A 24,836-nucleotide genomic window follows, 5' to 3' on the forward strand; every position below is an offset into this window, starting at 1 on the left:
CCTCAAGCTAATCCAACTCAGACACATGCCATTTCTATGACATGCCATTCTTCCCTATTCCTGGCCATCCCCTAAATCAGTCCCTTTCTCACTTGTTTGTTCAGGACCGCTTCTTTCTCTTCCTGCTTAACCTTTTGTTTGCTGCATGTATCTCTCTTGCTTTTATATCTCCTGGACCTTTATTCTGACTACAGACAACCTGTGCCAAGTCTCCATGTCTTTTTGGCTGCTTTTTGGCCTTTCTTGCCCTTTTCACTTGACTTACTAACATTTTTCCTCTTCCCTTCCAACCACCACACCTGCTACATCCTCCCATTGATCTGGCATCCTCTGCAGCGCTACAGTAGAAATTCTCTCCCAGCCTCTGTTCTGTGAAACCACTACCAGTACCTCATCCCCAAGCCCTGGCATTATAATAAACCAAAATAATTATATGCTCCTCACTCAAATGAACCAGTTTTGCACTCTTGATGGCCCATCAGGAAAGAGAAGTGGAAATTCTCTCCCACAAACTCGTAACATAAAGTAAGGCAATTTCTACTTTTTGTTGCAGATTCTATTTTTAGTAGTAATACATGCATTATATTAATAAAACAAAATGAACAACACTCGTGTAAGATGTCACTACTGTTTTTTATGCTGGACTGTAGCAATGCATGGTCTTATCATACTATAATTCTGGTAAGATAATATTGAGAAATTCAGACAATCTTCTCTAAAATGGCAAAACTCAAACCCTGAAAATTCCTTTTTTAATGAGTTGGACAACTAAATAAACTGGAGAGTCCAGGGAATTATTATTTACATAAGCTGATCTGTGAGTATGTTTGTGTGCATGACACAGAGAAAGGGAGAGAAAGAAAGACTTGGTGGGAAGGGTACAGTGTCATTTTAAAAAATATTTGTCAACTATATTTTATATTATTAATTAACTATCCTGCTTGTAACTCTACCAGTCAAACTAACCTTTGAAAACTAAGAAGGCTTATATCATTGCCATTGCCACTGTCATGTTGAGCTTCTTATAGGCATAAATGGTGGCGTAATCAGGGTCGTATCTTTACTGTTAACTCAGCAACTGACACACAATTACGTCTCAGGAAATTTTAATGAAAGGGAATATGTGCTAAGTAAGATATTGTAGACTTCCATCTGAACAAGACAACAAAAGCTCTTTGACAACATTGTCAAAATTTATCAGTCCATAATTTAAAAGTTAACCTCATGGGAAACTCAGAGTGACTCTTCTTCCCCAAAAAGTCAAGCAGAAGAGAATAAAACTTCTAACCTTAGCTAGCGAGACATCCTTCTTTTCAGAACTGAGCCCAGAAGTTCAGATTTGTTTTTTTTCTAAGAATGTTTTATTTGCTGGCACCAACAAGTTGCATTAATACATGTAATGAGGGTTACACTGGTAAGAATAATGGGGTAAAACTGGAAACAAAAATCTGAAATATGAAATTCAACTTCAAGGAATGAAATAAAGAAGGTAAGAGGCAATAGGAAAAGGAGATAAAATAAATGTGGATCTTGGTGGTAGTCAAGCTTTATCTTGTATAGCACTGCACGGAAGCTATATAACTGTTGAATAAAACTTATAAGGCCACAAGTTTATAGTAGAAAATATAAATAAATACTTTGGAAACTTTACGCCCAAAAAGTTTAGGAAGAATTGGGGACCCAGTGCCCCACAGCATCTGTACTGGATTACGTCCTTGAGAGCTGCTCATAGGATCAACAGGGAAGCAGTCTAATCATGGCTTCACCATGGGCTATTTGTAAGTGAGAAGTCGATCTGAGCTTTTCATGTGATTTCCCAGATCTCTCTGATCCTCCTCTACTGCGGACTTGCCTCACTCTTTCTGCAGGGGTGTTTTAATACCTGCTATGTCCTTTGAGGTCCTTGGGTGAAAGTTTGCTTGAAAAATGTAGAATGCTACTACTACTGCCCAGTGTTATATCTTCATGAGCTCCTTGCAGGCAGGCTTCATTGGATAAATAAAATAAGGTCAAATAGAAATGTGTCTAGTGAGTTGTTGATCGAATCCACCAGCCAGACCAGTTAAGGATTCACAACACTGAAATGGCCTCTGGGAAGTACAACTATAATATATAGCTTTCCAGTATCCACTAGACTCCTGTTTGCATTTCTGAAAGTTGTCTTGTAAGCCAGCCCAGCAGCATTTCACACATTAGATTGGATTCAAGGATGTACAAGTGAAAAATATTACTATTTCTCGGCATCTCACCCCTAAGAAATTGCTCCTACCATGAATACAGCCTCCAAATCTGACTTTGAAACAGCTACTTGTTTGAAATACTTGTTACCAGAAAACAGTTGTGAAGTACGGGGATTAGAGAAAGAAAAAACAAGTTTACCCATTTGTTGATGTTTCTAATTAGGAAATTGCTTGAGAAAACCACACAGCCCTTCTTGAATAAAAATGTCTTCTGGGTTATGAAAAATCAACCTAGAAATAATTCAAACTTGAGAAGAAGACAAAGAAAAATTGCCTGAGTTCTAAATTTAATTGTAATCCCATTCTACTTTTTAAAAATTTACACTGGGACTCCTTAATAACTCAATGTGCTAATTATAATGCTTGGGTAGAGGGACAAAAAAACTCTTTAAAATGTGTATTCTAGTAAGTATTAGGGTTTCTTGAGCAGAGTAACAAGCTATGTTCTTTGAGCCATTGTGAACCTCAGCTTATGCTATCAGCCAAGAGCCAGTCTCCAGGGTTCCCTTTGTAATATTAAGTTTCATAGTAATTAATACTGCTGCCAACAAAACCACTTGAGTATGAAGTCATCTCATGAATGAAAGGAAAAATAATTTCTGTGTCTCATGCTCTTTTAGAAATCACTTGAGGAAATGTATGAGATAACCAATTAAGGCAATTGCTTTTCAACAGGTCCTCTGACACCCCACCCCACCCCCAGCACACACACATACAACCTTCCTTCCTTGCTTGTACTCTGTGCAGCCAGGACAGGTGGCTGTTATTGGGATGGTAGAAATAATTTTTTATTAAGCCCCTTTTATGTACTAAGTATTGAGCTCAGCAGTTTACACTCATTATTTTGAATCTTCACAATTCTGAGAAGAATCATTAACCCATTATCCCCCAAAAAAATGAGGCAGAAGAATCAGGCTACAAACCCAGGTTTGCTTGACTCAACAGCCTGCAGTCTTTCCTTTATACCATGCTACTATGGTGGTTCATTGTTATCTAACATTTACCTCCTAATTTCCAATGCCATAATAACTGTTAATTGCTCAGATGCAAGGAGATAATTAGACAGCATTATATAGAAATTTATCAAATTAAGTAGAATGACAGCACCAGAATATTCATTGCTTTCTCCTAAGTTAAAATTATCACCAACCATTTACATAAAGGGAAAATGGCAATTAATACAGAATCAGAAAACATTTTATTCAATATTTCACATTAAAAAATCAAAACGAATACCCAATTCTTGTTCTAATAAAATGCATTAAGCAAAATTTGACTGCCTCCAACTCAAAAAAGAACCCTACTAAATATATTTAATGTGGAATTCTCATTAATTATTTCACATTTTTGCAATGTACTACATTATTTGTTTTTTATAATGAAGCCTTTGGGGCTTCCTTTGGAGCAAATTGCTATAACTTTTTCTTTATGTTTTTACAGGTAGTTTTCATCCTTCTATCACTACCTGACTTCATTTTTATTAATGGCAGTATTATTAACATTTAAAAATAAATGTACAACAAAGATTTCTTTTTTATTTTATTTTTAAATTATTTTTGCAGTTTTATTGAGGTACAAGAGACAAAAATTGTATATATTTACAGTGTACAACATGACATTTTGATTGCCACAATCAAGCTTATTAACATATCCATTCTTTCACATAGTTATCTTTATATTTTGTGGCAAAAAGACCTGACATCTACTTTGTTAGGAAATTTCAAGTATATGATACATTATTATCAACTATTGTCACCATGCTGTTCTTTAGGTCTCCAGTACTTATTCATATAATAACCAAATGTTTCTACCATTTTGACAAGTATCTCCCCTTTTCTCCTACTCCCATCCCTTGTAACCACTGTTCTATTCTCTGTTACTAAGAATGGACTTCAGACAACCAAAATGAATACATACGTTGACATAAGCTTGGTGCTGAGCAGTAAATTTACGTTTATGTCAATTAAATTGTAGGGGAGGAAAAAAAGGATATTGAACAGCTAAAAAATAGAAAAAGCAAAGTACAGTGCTAAGGATGCATGTGGTTGATAATACTCTAAACCAGGAAAGAAAGGAAGCGAATACCATAAAATTTAGGAAAGCTGTTACATTTGGGGAGAAAAGTGAGGTTTGTGTTTGTTAAAATAGGTTTCCTGTGGTAAAATATAATACAGATACAGAAAGTCGCATAAAATAAATGTATAGCTTAATGAACTATCATAAGGCAAACACCCTTAAACACCAGCCAGGTCAAAAAATGGAACGTTGCCAGCCACCCCAAAACCCATTGACATATCCCAACCAAGCATAAACCTTGCCTTTTTCCCCAAGTGTAATGGCTTTCCTAAGTTTTATGGTGTTCACTTCCTTTCTTTCCTGGTTTAGAGTATTATCATCAACAAGCATCCTTACTACTGCAGTTTGATTCTTCTACTTTTCAGTTTTTCGATATCTTTTTTTCCTCCCCTACAATTTAACTCACGTAAACATAAATTTACTGCTCAGCACCAAACTTAGCTCAATGTATCTATTCATTTTGGTTTTCTGAAGTCCATTCTCTCGTAAATTCCTAAGGAAGGCCTCATAGGAACAGTATTCTCTGACTTCTTGCATGTTGACAGCAGTTTTAAGGCCTTTATACTTGAAAATTGGCTTGATTAAATATAAATTGTTGGGTCACAGCATCTTTAATATGTCACTTATGGTTTTACTGGCAATATGATTTTCTTTTCCTTAAAAATAATTTGATGGCCAGGCATGGTGGCTCACGCCTGTAATCCCAGCACTTTGGGAGGCTGAGGCAGGTGGATCACGAGGTCAGGAGTTTGAGACTAGCCTGGCCAACATAGTGAAAACCTGTCTCTACTAAAAATACAAAACAATAGCTGAGCCTGATGGTGGGTGCCTGTAATTCCAGCTACTTGGGAGGCCGAGGCAGGAGAATCTCTTGAACCCACGAGGCGGAGGTTGCAGTGATCATGCCACTGCACTCCAGCCCGGGCAACAGTGTGAGACTCCATCTCAACAAAAAAAAGTAATTTGACGTTTTTACCTGGATTTTGAATTTGTGTTGTTGTTGTTTAAAGTCTAGTAATTTCATAGACTATGTCTTGATATTGATTGTTCTGGGACAGATTTTTCTGGGAGGATATGATTTGTTTTAGGGAACAGCTTTAAATTTTTTTCAGAAAATGTTTCTGGAATCATATTTTTTAGTATCTATTCTGTTCCTTTGCTTTGGGCTTCTTCTTTTGAGGACTCCTATTAAGCATATCTTAAGTCTTCTTTGCCAGTCCTCTTGTTACTTTCTCTCAAATCGTTTCTATTGATTTCTTTTAAATTCTTCTCCCTCTTATCTCCTAGTTATGCTTATTTGATCTTGCATTCCTTCTAATTTATTCTTTAAGGAGTTTTTAAATTTTTTTCTTTTCTTAATACATCAGTCCATTTTTGAGTTTCTAATTCTGATGTAGGTTATTCTTTTACATATTGGACCATTTTGATGAAGACTTTTGGATTCATTAGAAGTGGTTATAAAAAAAAACAGAAGGTAGAAAAAATAATATTTTATCTTTTTTATTGGGGGTGGCCTGTCTTTCTGACATGTACTGCCTGTCTGTAGGTATGCTATTTTTCTACTTATCCTGGGTTTTTCTCTTAAAATAATTTTGAGTTTAAACCTTGATTTTGTTGTTGTTGTTTTTGTTGTTGTTGTTGCTAATTTTATGTTAAACTTGTTTTCCTTAACTATTAAAAGGAGACATGATTCAGAAACCTTTTTAAATTCATGGTTTTAAGCTATGTTTCAAAACTGGCTAACAACTTTCTAAGACCGTCTAGTTCGTCTCCTTCACTTTATCAGGACCTTGTTTTTTTCTTTGTCTACATTTTTCCTATACTACTCAATATGCACTCTTCTCAGAAGGAAGGTCATGGAAGGGAGATTTATCTGGTTAGTTTCTAGAATTCATGAATTCCAGACTATTCAGATCCCTTATCATGGACCTTATGTACTCAGCTATATTGGAATGTAGAAATCCCCTCCGAAGTTTAACCGCCATTCTCACATTGCCCCACTGCACTGTCCAGTAAACACCTGTTAGTGATTTGGGAATGTTTTAGATCCATCATGTACCCAGTTGCTTCTCTCTGCTTTCTCCTACACAGTTGCCAATATCATATAGGTCTTCTGGCTTTGAAAGGTTTGTCTCTATCCCCTCCTATTTCCTGGTTAATGGGAATATCTTATCACTGAATTTTTGTTTAGATGTTGTCATTGAATTCTTGAATTTTCACTCTAGATGTTGTATAGGGAGTTCAGAGAGATTCTTTTAAATAATTTCACCACTATCATTTAAACCTCTCTCTTTACTTTATATCTTTAGGTCTTGTGGAGATTTTCGTATTAGTTTAATGGATTGAGTAAGAGCTATTCTAGATATCGGAAAGGTTATCTTCGTTTCTCTAGTTTGTGTTTGGGGTACTAATTTTCACCTTAAAAAAATGGCATGAGAACAAAAGGCAGCAGAAAATTCTGCAGACTTAAATGTCCCTGTCTGACAGCTTTGAAGAGAGTAGTGGTTCTCCCAGCATGGAGTTTGAGATCTGAGAACGGACAGACTGCCTCCTCAAGTGGGTCCCTGACCCCTGAGTAGCCTAACTGGGAGACATCGCCCATTAGGGGCAGACTGACACCTCACACAGCCTGGTACCCCTCTGAGACAAAGCTTCCAGAGGAAGAATCAGGCAGCAACATTTGCTGTTCAGCAATATTCACTGTTCTGCAGCCTCTGCTGCTGATACCCAGGAAAACAGGGTCTGGAGTGGACCTCCAGCAAACTCCAACAGACCTGCAGCTGAGAGTCCTGACTGTTAGAAGGAAAACTAACAAACAGAAAAGACATCCACACCAAAACCCCATCTGTACGTCACCATCATCAAAGACCAAAGGTAGATCAAACCACAAAGATGAGGAGAAAACAGAGCAGAAAAGCTGAAAATTCTAAAAATCAGAGCACCTCTCCCCCTCCAAAGGAACACAGCTCCTCACCAGCAATGGAACAAAGCTGGATGGAGAATGACTGATGAATTGAGAGAAGATGGCTTCAGACGATCAAACTTCTCCGAGCTAAATAAAGGAGGATGTTCGAACCCATCGCAAAGAAGCTAAAAACCTTGAAAAAAGATTAGACGAATGGCTAACTAGAATAACCACTATAGGGAAATCCTTAAATGACCTGATGGAGCTGAAAACCATGGCACGAGAACTACGTGACGAATGCACAAGCTTCAGTAGCAAATTCGATCAACTGGAAGAAAGGGTATCAGTGATTGAAGATCAAATAAACGAAATGAAGTGAGAAGAGAAGTTTAGAGAAAAAAGAGTAAAAAGAAACGATCAAAGCCTCCAAGAAGTATGGGACTATGTGAAAAGACCAAATCTACTTCTGATTGGTGTACCTGAAAGTGACGGGGAGAATGGAAACAAGTTGGAAAACACTGCAGGATATCATCCAGGAGAACTTCCCCAATCTAGCAAGGCAGGCCAACATTCAAATTCAGGAAATATAGAGAACGCCACAAAGATACTCCTTGAGAACAGCAGCTCCAAGACACATAACTGTCAGATTCACCAAAGTTGAAATGAAGGAAAAAATGTTAAGGGTAGCCAGAGAGAAAGGTCGGGTTACCCACAAAGGGAAGCCCATCAGACTAAGAGTGGATCTCTCAGCAGAAACTCTACAAGCCAGAAGAGAGTGGGGGCAAATATTCAACATTCTTAAAGAAAAGAATTTTCAACCCAGAATTTCATATCCAGCCAAACTAAGCTTCATAAGTGAAGGAGAAATAAAATACTTTACAGACAAGCAAATGCTGAGAGATTTTGTCACCACCAGGCCTGCCCTAAAAGAGCTCCTGAAGGAAGCACTAAATAAACATGGAAAGGAACAACCGGTACCAGCCACTGCAAAAACATGCACAATTGTAAAGACCATCGATGCTAGGAAGAAACTGCATCAACTAACAAGCAAAATAACCAGCTAACATCATAATGACAGGATCAAATTCACACATAACAATACTAACCTTAAATGTAAATGGGCTAAATGCTCCAATTAAAAGGCACAGACTGGCAAATTGGATAAAGAGTCACGATCCATCAGCATGCTGTATTCAGGAGACCCATCTCATGTGCAGAGACACAAATAGGCTCAAAATAAAGGGATGGAGGAAGATCTACCAGCAAATGGAAAACAAAAAAAGGTAGGGGTTGCAATCCTAGTCTCTGATAAAACAGACTTTAAAACAGCAAAGATCAAAAGAGACAAAGAAGCCCATTACATAATGGTAAAGGGATCAATTGAACAAGAACTAACTATCCTAAATATATATGTACCCAGTACAGGAGCACCCAGATTCATAAAGCAAGTCCTTAGAGACCTACAAAGAGACTTAGTCTCCCACACAATAATAATGGGAGACTTTAACACCCCACTGTCAACATTAGACAGATCAATGAGACAGAAAGTTAACAAGGATATCCAGGAATTGAACTCAGCTCTGCACCAAGGGGACCTAATAGACATCTACAGAACTCTCCACCCCAAATCAACAGAATATACATTCTTCTCAGCACCACATCGCACTTACTCCAAAATTAACCACATGGTTGGAAGTAAAGCACCCCTCAGCAAATATAAAAGAACAGAAATTATAACAAACTGTCTCTCAGACCACAGTGCAATCAAACTAGAACTCAGGATTAAGAAACTCACTCAAAACCACTCAACTACATGGAAACTGAACAACGTGCTCCTGAATGACTACCGGGTACATAGTGAAATGAAGGCAGAAATAAAGATGTTCTTTGAAACCAACGAGAACAAAGACACAACATACCAGAATCTCTGGGACACATTTAAAGCAGTGTGTAGAAGGAAATTTATAGCACTAAGTGCCCACAAGAGAAAGCAGGAAAGATCTAAAATTGACACCCTAACATCACAATTTAAAAAACTAGAGAACCAAGAGCAAACACATTCAAAAGCTAGCAGAAGGCAAGAAGTAACTAAGATCAGAGCAGAACTGAAAGAGATAGAGACACAAAAAACCCGTTCAAAAAATCAATGAATCCAGGAGCTGGTTTTTTTAAAAGATTAACAAAATTGATAGACTGCTAGCAAGACTAATAAAGAAGAAATGTTGAGAATGACACAAATGGCTCAGTGGAAATACTTATATTTGTTTAAAACAGCATCTTTGATAAAAGGAGGATAATTTGCAGAGTTTCAGTCACTCACCCCAGCACAACAGTAAACAAGTCTATACCATTGGATTAAGATATTATGTTGAGCTTGCCTCTTCAGTTTTAAAAGAATCTGGTCCCATACCTCTACTTCAGTCACAGCCATTCTCAGTAATCTGCTTGAGTTGTTGCCTTACTTGGAATAGCATTAGAATCTGTCTCTAATGAGGGGTGCATGTAAATACACCTTCATCTCACCAAGGCCTCACCACTAGGCTTTTAAAAAAGTTCCTTCATGACCAATGAATCACATTTGCACCTGTTTCTCCCATCCAAGTACTAACCAGGCCTAATCCTGCTTAGCTGCAAGATCAGGCAAGTCCAGGGTTATATGGCTGCAAATATGTTTGCATTTTATTTCTGCTGTGTTTTCTTGGAGAGTTGGATTTGGGATACATAAGTAAGAACTTAGTGTCCTCAACAATAAGTAGCAGCTTTCTTGGCATGATTCATTTCTATGACAAGGTAGAAAGGTAAAGCAGATGACATTTCTAAGATTTTTCCAGACTAGTGCTATGACCATTAGGAGAATGTTTTATGATTGGAATTGGTGAGCTCCTTTCATGGGATTTATCATAATATGTGAAGATAGACTTTTAGGCTACACATCCCATACTGTGCCTAAGACACTCTAGGGCTAATAAATGTTTTATTATTCCCTGCCAGTTAGCTCAGAGGGCCAGAGAACTGCTCTGATGAAGCCAAGTCACAGACCCCTATCCCTGTAGAGGCCAGTGAATGTCAAAGAAAAGATCTGTTCTCTGGCTAATGCTTACACCTTGCATCTCAACCAGTTTTTGGTTAGAGTAAAATTCTGTCAGTTTACCCTTGATCATAGAAGGAACCAGGAAAAAGAATGTAGGTGAATCAATGCAAAACCATCACCACTCTTGAAAAATAATTCAAATAGTCATTTCCTATTGATCGTGCAAACAGCAGCATTTTCTTAGTCAGAAGATATTATGCATTCTGCACCTTGATGAAATTACTTTTTTGATCTCCTTAAATCTCTTCTCATATGTTGATTATTTTTCAAATGCCAGTGTTGACAATCGTCTGGATCCATATTTTGTATGGTCTATGGAGTGACATGAACTTCATAGAGAACATGTATTTCTTGGCGACTCTCACTGCAATATAATGGATTGTCTGACACATATTTGAAATGAGTTGCAGCAGACTATAATACTCCATCTTTTTTCACTCAGCCTGTTTCCACATCATGGCCACATATGGATGGCTGCTTGACCCTTAGTGAAAGATGTATCAAGTGTTCCACCCTAATTTTAAATGAGAAAAATAGAGCAAAATAGCCAATTTTATCCTCAATCCCAGGGAACAGGTGAGAAACTCTTTTTCTCATTAAGAAAAATATCCCCACATGTGAGAAGAGATTATAGATTGTATTTCCACTCTCCTCCTGCCACTGCCACCCTACTAATACCCTTTACCGTATACCGTATGAAAATGAAAGCTCATAAAAGTCACCCCTTCCCTGCTTACACTCATTCAGTCAAAATTTATTGGTTCCCTGCTTTAGAATTGGCACTGGTTTCGTTGATGGTAGGAGATCAAAAGTATTTGTTGTACTCTAAGAGAGTTTACAGTCCGGAAGAGGAAGCGGAATTATGTATTTGTGTATTTAAATGAGCTTAGACTTACAATAGCTCTTTAAAAATTATAACCATCTTCATAAAACACCTAACATATTCAGATCTAATAAATGAGATGAATAAAACATGCTTATGAGAGTTCTGACTGTAGGAGTAAATATTGGGTAATCAGGAGAATGAGAGGAAGGAAAAGTCCTATGGGGCATCTCCTGTGTGTCAGACATAGACCTTTCTTATTTGTTACAAGTTTTTGAAATACATTATTGTTCTATTTTCCAAATATATAAATTGAGGCTTAGAAATAATAGACAGATTGTCCAAGATTATATAGTTATGAATTAGAAACCAAGGCTTTGAAGCCAGTACCGTTTGAACCTAAAAACCAAGACTTTTTCTAGATTTGAGATTATGAAATAGTTGGAACCTGAGCTAGATTTTCATTAATGGGTACAGAGATGGGGAAAAGAACAGAAAAAACTGACAGAAAAAAGAAACCAGAAAAAAAGGCAGGAAAGTGTGTAGTGCTAAAATCAACATGATTAGAATAGATGACTCAAATATGGCAATAGTTGGCAAGGTTAGAAAATTGCATTGGGTCTTTGAATTCTAGGTCAGCAGCGCTGAATTCTATCCTTCTGGGACTGAAGAATCAGTAAGAGCTTCTGACAGAGAAATGGCAAAATGAACATGAAACACTAGGGAGGTTTTCCTGGTTGTAGTACATAGTGTATGGGGGAATACCAGAGGCAGGGTAGAATACCAGCCTAGAGTGACTTTCTAGGAAGCTAAAATATCCAGACCAAGGGTCTTATTTTGTGTGCTCATTTGTCCATATGTGAATGGAGATTTTATAAAAAGCACTTATTTAAAAGTTTTTTAAATTAGGTGAAGCAAACTTCTTCCTCCACCAGATAATAAATTTTTATATAGTGAATCTTAATAAATAGGACCTCCCCCACCTGGTTTCTGAACCTGAAAACCTTGGCATCATTCTGGAATCCATTTCTCTCATATCCTACATCCAATTTATCAGAGAATCCTGATAACTCTACCTTTCAAGTTCAAATCCAATCATTCTCTCCTATGCATGTAGCCATAGTTAGGAGAGAACCATCATGATTCTCATGTTTAGGAGAGAATTGGTTACCATCATCTCTCCCTCCTCCTACCTTTTTCCCAGTACCATCTACCCCTTACTCAGTGGCTAGAGCAATTCTTTGAAACTACAATTCCAATGAATAATTTACGTAATGGAAAACTTCAGTGGCTTCCCATCACATGTAAAGCAAAATCTCAAATCTTCATCCTAGTCCCCAAAGCCCTTCAGAAACTGGCTTCTGTCTGTGCATCTGATGCATTTCCCACTCTTGATCCCCTGGTGGCTCTGTCCCAACCATGCTGACCTTGTTCTGCCCTTGTTCTTCCACAAATACACTAAACATACTCCGAACTCAAAACCTTTTCACTTTGGGTTCTGCCTAAAATACATCTCCCAGAAATTCACATTTCTCCTTCCCTTATTTTGTTTGGGTTTCTGTGGGGAAAATGCCACCTATTCATAGAGCACTTCCCACAGCATCATCTCTGTAATAATACTTCTCTGACCCCATTCCTTATCTCTTTACCTTGCTTCATTTTCTTTGTAGAACCTATCTCTATTAAATTTAATAATTACTATTTTGTCTTTTTGTTCCCTGCTGTATCTCTGATGCTAAATCAACGACTGAAATAGGTGTTCAGTGTTTATTTATTCAAAGATAATTTGATGTATATGAATATATATTAATTGACATTATAACAGCAATCAAATGGCATGTATATATAGTGAACATTTTTCAAGCCATATTTGGTTTATTTTTAAACATGGCCTCCTTTCAATTACCCATTGTCTGGATCTTCCAAGGGTAATAGCTTACAAAGTCTGAATAATGGTTTATTTTCTTGCTACAGAGTTGCAAGTAACCTTAGTTCTTTTTTTAATTCACTTTTTTTTAACTTTTAAGCTAAGGTATTTTTAATTTAGGTAAAATTTACATAACAATAAAATTAATCATTTTGTGGTACATAGACACCATGGAATACTACACAACCATATAAAAGAACAAAATCACAGCCTTTGCAGCAACATGGATGCAGCTGGAGGCCATTATTGTCAGCAAATTAATACCTGAACAGAAAACCAAATACTACATGTTCTCACAAGTGGGAGCTAAACATTGGGTACTCATGGACATAAAGATGGCAAAAATAGACACTAGGAACTACTAGAGTGGGGAAGGAGGGAACAGGAAAGGGCTGAAAAATTACCCATTGGGTACTATGCTCAGTATCTGGGGATGGGATCAATCTTACCCCAAACCTCAGGATCATGCAGTATATCCATCTAACAAGTCTGCACATGTACCCCCGAAAATTAAAAGCTGAAATTATTTTTTATTACCATTTTAAAGTGTAATTAGTTTTATTTACTATATTCTGTTGTGTGTCATTTAGTACATTCACAATTTTGTGCAAATACCACCTTTATCTAGTTTAATACTTTTTCATAAATAATATTTTCTAAACTATTCAATTTGGAATGATAGGAAACAAATTTGTTATATTACAAATGGTAAATAAAGAGAAAGAATCAAATGTTTATCTCATCATCCCTCTGTAAGCTGTTATACTGAGTAATCAAATAGTGGATGAGGGAAAGTGGCTCCCTTTAAAAGTATTCTGAGTGATAAATCTTTTTAAAAAGAGTATCAGTTTGGTATTTCATTGTTTGAAATCCTTGACGAATTAATGGATATAGCCATTGAACATGAACATGTACAAACATCAAAAAAGAAAGACAGCCAGGCGTTATGTGTCTGGCAATACAAGAACATAATGCCATCTGTGGCTTTGCCAAAGAGAAAGAATAGACACTGTCTAAGCCTCTGCATTTTGCTGCCGGTTTCCCAGAAACTGCACCATGAGTTTGTACTCAATGAAGTCCAGACTGTGGGAAACTCTATAGGTCAAATTCCCTAGTTCTTCAACAATTGTAAGGAGCACAACTTGAAGGAAAAACTTGAAGATTAATAGACTTAAAGCATATAGCAGTTGTTATTAATGAGCAAGTTTAAACACAGTGTCCTTGGATGAACATTTGGTTGATAAAATTGTAAAGAAAAGCAAGGAAATGATAGCTATAGAAGTCACAGTCATAGTTACTTTGGAGAAGACAGAAGTGTCTGTGACTGTGACAGGGCACACATAGGTGCCTAAAGTTTTATTTATTGACCTGAGCAATAGTTTCGAGAGTGTAATTTAAAAATTGAGTTTCTCAGCCAAAAAACACATGAAAAAATGCTCATCATCACTGGCCATCAGAGAAATGCAAATCAAAACCACTATGAGATATCATCTCACACCAGTTAGAATGGCAATCATTAAAAAGTCAGGAAACAACAGGTGCTGGAGAGGATGTGGAGAAATAGGAACACTTTTACACTGTTGGTGGGACTGTAAACTAGTTCAACCATTGTGGAAGTTAGTGTGGCGATTCCTCAGGGATCTAGAACTAGAAATACCATTTGACCCAGCCATCCCATTACTGGGTATATACCCAAATGACTATAAATCATGCTGCTATAAAGACACATGCACACATATGTTTATTGCGGCATTATTCACAATAGCAAAGACTTGGAACCAACCCAAATGTCCAACAATGATAGATTGGATTAAGAAAATGTGGCACATATACACCATGGAATACTATGCAGCCATAAAAAATGATGAGTTCATGTCCTTTGTAGGGACATGGATGAAACTGGAAACCATCATTCTCAGTAAACTATCGCAAGAACAAAAAACCAAACACCGCATATTCTCACTCATAGGTGGGAATTGAACAATGAGATCACATGGACACAGGAAGGGGAATATCACACTCTGGGGACAGTGGTGGGGAGGGGGGAGGGGGGAGGGATAGCATTGGGAGATATACCTAATGCTAGATGACGAGTTAGTGGGTGCAGCGCACCAGCATGGCACATGTATACATATGTAACTAACCTGCACAATGTGCACATGTACCCTAAAACTTAAAGTATAATAAAAAAAAAAATTGAGTTTCTCAGATAAATACACAAATGGAACAGAATAGGGACCCCAGAAATAATGCCACACACCTACAACCCTCTGATTTTCAACCAAGTGGACAAAAACAAGAAATGGGGAAAGGACTCCTTATTCAATAAATGGTTCTGGGATAACTGGATAGCCATAAGAAGAAGATTGAAATGGGATACCTTCCTTAAACCACATACAAAATTCAACTCAAGATGAATTAAAGACTTAAATGTAAAACCTAAAACTATAAAAACTTTGGAATATAACCTAGGAAATACCATTCTAGACATAGGACCTGGCAATGATTTCATGATGAATATAACAAAAACAATTGCAACAAAAACAAAAATTGACAAATAGGACCTAATTCAACTAAAGAGCTTCTACACAGCAAAAGAAACTAACAACAAAGTGAACAGACAACATATAGAATGGAATAAAATATTTGCAAAGTATGTATCTGACAAAAGTCTAATATCCAGAATCTATAAGGAACTTAAATTTACAAGCAAAAAACAAACAACCCCATTAATAAGTGGGCAAAAAACATGAACAGACACTTTTCAAAAGAAGACGTATACACAGCCAACAAGCATATGAAAAAGTGCTTAACACCACTAATCATTAGAGAAATGCAAATCAAAACCACAATGAAATACTATCTCATACCAGTCAGAATGGCTATTATAAAAAGTTTAAAAATAACAGATGCTGGTGAGGTTGTGGAGACAAGGGAGCACTTATACACTGCTGGTGGGAATGTAAATCAGTCCAGCCATTGTGGAAAGCAGTTTGGCAATTTCTCAAAGACCTTAAAAACATTACCATTTGACCCAGCAATGCCACTATTGAGTGTATACCCAAAGGAATATAAATTGTTCTACTATAAAGAACATGTATGCACGCATATGTTCATCACAACACTATTCTCAATAGCAAAGACATAGAATCAACCTAAATGTCCATCAGTGATATAATGAATAAAGAAAATATGGTACATATACACCATGGAATACTATACAGCTATATGAAACAACAAGATTATGTCCTTTGTAGCACCATGGATGGAGCCAGATGCCATTATCCTAAGCAAACTAACACAGGAACAGAAAACCCAATACAGCATGTTTTCACTTACAAGTGAGAGCTAAACATTGAGTACACATGGGCACAAAGAAGGGAACACGAGACACCTGGGCCTTTGTGAGGGTGGAGGTTGGGAAGACGGTGAGGATCAAGAAAATCACCTACTGGCTACTATATATATTACCTGAGTGACAAAAATACTCTGTACATAAACCCCTGTGACATGCAATTTACCTATATAACAAACTGGCACATGTACCCCTGAACCTAAAAGTAAAAAAAAAAAAACAAGTTTCTCCCTAAGAGCAGAAACAAGACAAAAATGCTAGCTTTCACCATTTAGATTCAACATCGCACCAATATTTCCAGCCACAGTGATTAGACAATAGAAATAAAGGCATCCAAGTGAGAAATAAAAAAGTAAATCTATCTCTATTCACAGATGGTATGATCTTACATATAATAAATCCCATAAAATCCACCCAAAAAAAGCTACTAAAGCTAATGAATGAATTTAGCAAGTTGCAGGGTACAAGATCAAACACAAAAATTGGTTGTCTTTATAAACAGTAGCAATGAACAATCTGAAAAGGAAATCAACAGATCCATTTACAACAGCATCCAGAAGAATAAAATACTTAGGAATAAATTTAATCACAGGGGTAAAAGACTTTTATAGTATTTTATACTATAAAACATTGCTGACAGAAGTTAAAGAAAACCTAAAGAAATAGAATGGCATCCTGTATTCGTGGATTGGAAGGCATAAAATTGTTAAGATGTCAATACTCCCCAAAGCAGTCTACAATCCCTACCAATATTTCAGTATCATTTTCTTGTTTTAGAAATGGAAAAGCCAGTATCAAATTTATATGAAATTGTGAGGGCCTCCAAGTGGGCAAAACGATATTTAAAAAGAAGACTGAAATTAAAAGACTCACACTTCCTGATTTTGAAATTTAACTACGAATCTACAGTAATCTAAGTAGTGTGATATTGGCATAAGGATAGACAAATAGATCAATGGAATAGAATTTTGAGAGTCCAGAAATAAACCCACACATCTATGGCCAATCAATTTTCAACAAGCATGCCAATATCATTCAATAGAGAAAGAACAACCTCTTTAACAAATTGTTCTGAGGCAACTGAATACCCCCATGCAAAGAATTAAATTGGACCCACAACTCATATCATATGCAAAAATTAATTCAAAATGAACAAATTATCTAAATATAAGAGTTAAAGCCATAAAACTCTTAGAAGAAAACATAGAGGTAAATCTTCATGGCTTTGGATTGGGCAGTGGATTCTTAGATATAACATTAAAAGCATGAGCTTACTATATAATTCTATTTATGGTAAATATCTAAAATAGGTAAATCCACAGAGACAGAAAGCAAATTAGTGATTGCCAAGGTCTTGGAGAAGGGTAGAATGGAAAGAAACTGCTTACTAAAATAAGAGGTTTTGATCTGGAGTAATATAAACGTTTTGAAACTAGCTATGTAGAGGTGGTGGTTGCCAACAGTGTGAATTTACTAAATGCCACAGAATTGTTCACTTTAAAGTGATTCATTTTCTGTTATGTGAACTTCACCTCAATAAATCACTTTTTAAAATGCATTAACCCAGTAAAAAGATAACCTACAATTCCATATATACTTCTTTATAAACTGTAGGATAGACTGATGTACTCTTTTGTTGAGAGGAGAGGAAAAATGAGGAGATGTTAATTCTGAAATAGTGACTTTAGGCAGAGAAAGGTCAGATTCCTTGTCTCACTCATAGTCATTATGGTAATTATTTCAAAAAATGAAAAGTTTCCATTTCTCCCCACATATCAAATTCATTCTAATGCATTTCCTCTGGCTTAGTGACAACCTGTTTAAACATGTGTTTCTTGCATTTTACAGACATACTTGGCAAGTGCAAGACAAAATCGATGCAAACAATGTGGCTTACACAACTGGGAAGCTAAGCTTTCACACTGATTATCCAGCCCTCCATCATCCACCTGGGGTAAGGTGAGCTTCAACATATTTTCCACAAAGCATGATGATGTCCAGTATCTTTTCGTATTTTGAGTCTAGAAGATTACACATTTCACCAGGTAGTTTGTCTTATATAAATTTTTTCTCCAAACACAATCCAAGCTCACAAAATCTCTGTACCTAAATCCTAAATATCTTCACATTCCTAAAGGAGAGGATAATTTCATTCATTTAAAACAACAACAACAACAACAAAAACATTTCTTTGTTCTTCCTAGAAATTACTATTAGCATTTTTTGCTTTGCCAAGACAGATTTTAAGGTAGTAGTAAATCTTGAGGTCTTTTTGCACATATATTTCTAAGAAAGTTAAGAGAGAAAATGGAATCAGTAAACAAAATGTAGGGTTTCCCTCAAAGTCACATGGGCATCATTCATATCCATTAACTACTGCTGCATTAAAACTCATTCTACTATAAAGACACATGCACATGTATGTTTATTGCAGCACTGTTCACAATAGCAAAGATTTGGAACCAATCCAAATGCCCATCAATGACAGACTGGATAAAGAAAACGTGGCAGATATACACCATAGAATACTATGCAGCCATAAGAAAGGATGAGTTCATGTCTTTTGCAGGGACATGGATGAAGATGGAAACCATCATTCTCAGCAAACTAACACAGGAACAGAAAATCAAACACCGCATGTTCTCGCCCATAAGTGGGAGTTGAACAATGAGAACACATGGACACAGAGAGAGGAACATCACACGCTGGGGCCTGTTGGGGGTGTTGGGAGGATAGGGGAGGGATAGCATTAGAAGAAATACCTGATGTAGATCACGGGTTGATAGATGCAGCAAACCACCATGGCTCGTGTATATCTATGTAACAAACCTGCACATTCTGCACATGTATCCCAGAACTTAAAGTACAACAACAAAAAAATAATAACTCACTCCCTGACTTGATGGCTTAAGAAAACAGCCATTTACTTAGCCCTTGTTTTTTCAATTTGGGCTGTATTCAGCTAGGCAGCTCCTGTCTTCAGTCATATACCTGCAATTGGTTGCTAAGTTGGCTTGGGACAGATTGACTTTCACTGAGATGGCTGGTTTCTGCTCCACTCGGTCTATTGACCACCAGTAGGCTAGCCCAAGTTTAATGCATATGGCAACTGGAAGAATTTTCAGACAGCTACACAACTTCTCAAGGCCTAGGCTAGTCACCTCTGCAATGTTATATTGGTCTAAGGAAGTAATAAATCTAGCCCACATTCAGGAGGTGAGGAAATAGACCGCTTATGGAGGAAGCTGCAAAAATGCATTATAAACTGTGTGACTACAAGGAACATAATAACAGTGGCTATTTTTGGAAACCATCCAACATCCCATGTATCAGATTCCTTGTCAAGGAGGGAAATGCTCAGTGTGAAGCCACAAATCCCCAGGAGAATCTCTGGGTGGACATTCTTTCTCTACATTTTTACAAAAGTTTCATTTTACTAAATGAGCTACATTTTTACAAAATCATCATTTTATTACACCAAAAATAAGTGGTTAGGAAACTACCTTTTAAAAGATATGCCATCCCTATTTTTACAGATAAATTAGACTATGTGAAATAACCACATAGAAATCTGTATCTTCAAAGGCAAATGAAAATTTGGGCAATTCTTAAGTTAACAAAGGAGAAATGGGCCAAAATCACAATTAGCCCATTTTTTTTCATTATCTTCACTGTACATGTTTTCTCTGTGCCCTTGTTGTTACCCATTCTTCTTGCCAGTATTAGCTACGCTAGTCTAGTATGTAACTTTACATGTTATAAATTATTTTGTTGATTGTAAAATACCACATGATTTCTTTGAACTAAGTGGCAGTAAAATGACCCCTGTAGACACATTTTTGGGTAAGGGTTGGGGGCAGGAGACACCCAGTGTGATTTTATTCTAAATGTGGCTCAGATTTTTCTAAAACCCTAGGGTTAAGAGCCAAATTAATCAGCTCAGCTCATCTTCCAAACATAGCTTGAGGGAGTTGGATGGAATAAGGCTTAAAGAATGAGACTAGAAAACTAAAAGTTTTGTTTGAATTTTTAAGTTATCTTCTGTCTTTTAAGAATTTAAGTTTTGTTTCTGGGTTAAAATTTGAAGCCTAAGGAAAAGTGACCAAATGACTTCATAAATGTTCCTGAAGTATAATAGAATGCTTGACTTTTTCATAGTCATAGCACATTATACTATTTCAAAGCAGTTTTGCTTTCATTATTTTATCTGACTCTTCTTGACATTCCTTTAAGGTAGACAAGATTGATCATGTCTTTTTATGTCAGATGAGAAAATGAAACACGAGATTCAATATTTTTATAGGGTGACATTTGATTAAGGAGGAACTTGGACTCGAACCCAGGCCTCCATCTAGTTTTCTGTCACACCACACTGATCCTGAGCTGGAATTTCTAACTATTATAATTTATGTAGTAAAATAGAATATTTATATATTTTATCATACTTTACAAACTTCTTAAAGACAAGAATTGACTCTTGGGAAGAAAAAAGTTCTTTGTATTTCAATACTTTGTATCTCAATATTTACACGCACATTGCATGTAATAGAGACATCATAGATACACTATAAAGAGGCAAAGAAGTGCAACAAACCTGTACCTGTCTCCAGCAAATGAAACATCCAAACTAAGTGACTTGATAGGAGATTTTAAAATAGCAGATGATTCCTAAAATGTCTAGATTCTACTAGAATAATAAAATGTAGGCAACCTGTTTGTACTGTTGTTCAAACTTCCATTTTGAATTATTCCAGGTGAGTTGTGCCAAGGTTTGAGATTTTCTATAACAAACAGAACAAACCAATATATTTTTCTGTATAGATGAAATAATCTGAAAAATGAGTTACCTGTTGAGAGTTCAGTTTGATCGATTTGGATTATGTGGGGCAGAGATAAGGCACCACATCTTTAATGAAACAGAGATGTTGCTTCACTCACTGTTTTTGCAGAAGTCACATGCTGCATAAAGTAACATTCAGAAGGAAAATATTTTTGGTTCTGAATGACTCATATGAAGTAAAATTGGGTTTTATACATGACAGGCATATATTTGCCTTTTAACCTAGCAATAAAAGTATTGTCAGGCTCCATCATCTTTTTTCTATTTGAAGATTGTATTAAAAGTGTAACTGTACAAAAGAAAGTATCAAGGGGCCTTGACATATGTAAATAACATTAAAAAATGATCTTTTTAAAAATTAGCACTTGAAATATTCTGTCAGTTCATGATGGCAAAATCTAAAAGGATTTAAAGAACACTGTGATCCTCCAAAAACAAAGTTATGCTATTGTTTTGCTACTCTGACCAGTTCCTTCCTCAAAAAAAAAAAAAAAACATAATCCTATGTAACACCACTGGCCTAATACTTTGCAGCTCAGTTCCGACTACATTACTTTCATATTCAAAAGCCTTCAGTGAATTCCCTCTATGCACAAATACAAAAGCCCTTCATCTGATATTTAAGACTCTCCATCATGAGGCCTCAAATTGCCCTTCCAACCTGATTCACTCTTTCTATTTATGGCCCTCTGCTGTAGCCAGACTTTTTATTACCCAGTGAACTGTGCATTTTTGCACATCATTATTTCTGTCACCTGATTTGCTTTCTCGTTCTATTCTCCATAACCCAAATCTCATCCATTCCCCTTTGCCTAACTTACCCGCCTCTTCCCCTTGAAATCCTTCCCTGCCTACTCCAACATCAAGTGCTCCATCTATGCAGCTCTTACAAGCTGTTCTTTTTGTTTGCTAATGAGCATTATCATGCCTGCATCTATGTCTTCAACTGTAACATGTTTGAACTATACAGTACTGATTATAAGCAACTTTTTTCTTCCCAACTCTTTTCTGATGACATAAGAAAGACAAAAAAAAAAAAGTTTATTGGCTTTGGTTCATTCATAGCTTTTTGAATCTTTAACGTATCAAAAAATGGCGCATGTATATTATTTTATTTTATTATTTATTTTATTGAAGATTAATTCTAATAATTAAAATGTAATTTAATATTTATTTAATAATGCATATTTTCTTTTTATAGGTTCAGCTTCTTCACTGCATAAAGCAAACAGTCACAGGGGGTGATTCAGAAATTGTAGATGGGTTTAATGTGTGCCAAAAACTAAAGAAAAATAATCCTCAGGCATTCCAGATTTTGTCCTCTACCTTTGTGGACTTTACAGACATTGGAGTGGATTACTGTGATTTTTCTGTACAATCAAAACATAAAATTATAGAGTAAGTACTATTTATAAATTTCCCATAGCAATAAAAGAATTGACAGCAAAAGATCCACTAATCTAAAGTTTAAACAGCACAAAACTTCAACGAACTTCAGAGCTTTATTTTTATTAACATTTCACCCAATTTTAGAGTGATAGTATTTTCACCATAAAAGTTTTTATTAAATTACATAAAATTTATCCCTAATCAATATTAGAGGAAAAGTAACTAAGATTTCACGTATACTTCATTTTTAGAATATAGGTTCTACATAGCTATAATCAATGTGATTATACTAGTTAGAAGGCTTTTGGCCAGAAGTGAAAGAATATAACTCAAAATAGGTTGATCCCAAGAGTTAAACAATGTCATCTGATATTGGTCTCTTTTTTCTTCTTAGCTTTGCCATCTTCTATGTTAGCTTTATTTTCAAAGATGATCAGCAGAAGCTCCAAGATTTCATTTTCCTTACAGCTAGTAATCACACCACAAACAACGCTTTTACTTCCCAATAAAGCTAGAAGACTCAATCCCTAATTTCTGTCCAAGTCTATCCCTGAATCAATCATCATGGCCAGTGGGTTAGAGAATTCTGATTGTCCATGCCTGGATCACATGTTCAACTCTGGAGCAGGGTCAGCCTCATCTGAATCACACAGACTGAGAATGAAACAGGGAGGCTCCCCAAAGAGATACTAAGCCAACAAAGATCATATATTACCTACACAGAACATTTTGTATTCTCCCTTTCTTTTTATTTAATATTATTTTATTATAATTTTTCCAAGTACCTACAAAGGCCACAAATTCATCTTTTTATTTGCAAATTAACTTACATTTTGTTTCTACAACCGTTTATTTAATTATACCTCGATTAATTTTGGTAGGGGGGTATAATTTTAGAATTGAGTTTAAATTTTTCTATTAAGAGAAACAGCCAAATGGTATGAAAATAAACTCATTTAGAAAATAATTAAATCCCCAGTACATTCATTTATTCATTCATCAAATATTTATTGAGGCCAGCCACTTTTCTTGGTACTTGGAATACATCAGTGGACAAAACAAAGATCTCTCCCCTCATATAGCTTATACTCTAATGGGGGAAGGGAAATTTTAAAGATTTTTAAACAGATGAGTAAATTATAATAAAAGTTAAAAATTATTAAATGCTTAAGAAAAAAAGGAAAAGCATAGCAAGATAAGGGGAATCTGTAGGGCTTAGCAAAGACGGAAATTGCATTATTAAAGAGCGTGGTGAGGAAAAGCTTTACTGAGATTTGAGCAAACACTTAAACGAGTGATGGAGTTTTCAGAAGAGAAGCAGTTTCCCGAAACTGCTAGACCAAAAGTTCTAAAAGGGTCCTAAGGACGTGTCTGGAGTGTTCAAGGAACAGCAAGGAGACCAGTGTGACTGGAACAGAGTGAAGGAGGCAAGTATTAGGGGAGGAAGTCAGGTAGGGACAAGTTCCTGTAGAGTCTTGTTAGCAAATTATAACAGTAACATTTACTCTGAGTGAAGTAAGAAGTTGCTGCAAGATCCTGATCAAAGGAAAGACTTTGATATTTATGTGAATTTAGTTATATTTTAAATGGGTCACCCTGACTGCTAGAAAGAGCAAGGATAGTAGCGGGAAGACTAGCTAGGAAGCTACTGCATGACTCCAGGCTAGCAATGGTGGTGCCTTGAACATGAGTGGCTAGAGTGACAGCAGTGGTGGTGTGGAGAAGGATCAGTTTTTGGTTACGTTTTGCATGTATAAACAGATTGTTTTCGTGAAAGATTGGAGGAAGTGTCTGAGAAAAAGATAGACGTCAAGAATGAAATTCTAGTTCAGAATAAACCTGAGATGTTTTCTAAGAATTCACTCATCAAGGTGAAAAGGAAATAACTTGAGACCCTTAGTTATAATGTGACAGTTTTAACTAGTCAAATATTACCTTAAAAATTCATGACAAATCAAAATTTTGTTAAGACACAATACGATTACAGATTCTGCAAGGCTAGTGAACAGAGGCAAGAAACATAGCTATAGATAAGATTAACTGAATGTCCACCATGTGGCTCATGACTTGGCTTTGATATTTTCTGTAGTAAAATTTCAAAATTTGGCCATGTGTGAGGTCTCAGGAATAGCCCCTAGAGAATAAATATCAAGTGGTTAACATTAATTCACTTAAAAGTATATTTTCAAC

The 24,836-nt window shown here is 36.2% G+C and overlaps 1 protein-coding gene across 4 annotated transcripts in view; it reads left to right on the forward strand.

The window, feature by feature from the left end:
* Nucleotides 1–24,836, forward strand: part of BBOX1 (gamma-butyrobetaine hydroxylase 1) — an 88,605-nt gene that overhangs the window by 58,128 nt on the left and 5,641 nt on the right. For 3 of the 4 annotated variants that reach the window (XM_034932307.3, XM_008955897.4, XM_034932308.4), the window contains exons 5-6: nucleotides 18,266–18,371; nucleotides 22,459–22,655. In XM_034932307.3, the coding sequence (XP_034788198.1) occupies nucleotides 18,266–18,371; nucleotides 22,459–22,655 (303 nt within the window). Of the gene's footprint in view, nucleotides 1–18,265; nucleotides 18,377–22,458; nucleotides 22,656–24,836 lie in introns of all 4 variants that reach the window. The other variant, XM_034932310.3, reaches the window with a different exon arrangement.

The sequence above is a fragment of the Pan paniscus genome, chromosome 9 (assembly GCF_029289425.2).
Source record: "Pan paniscus chromosome 9, NHGRI_mPanPan1-v2.0_pri, whole genome shotgun sequence".
In the NCBI taxonomy this organism is placed as follows: domain Eukaryota; kingdom Metazoa; phylum Chordata; class Mammalia; order Primates; family Hominidae; genus Pan; species Pan paniscus.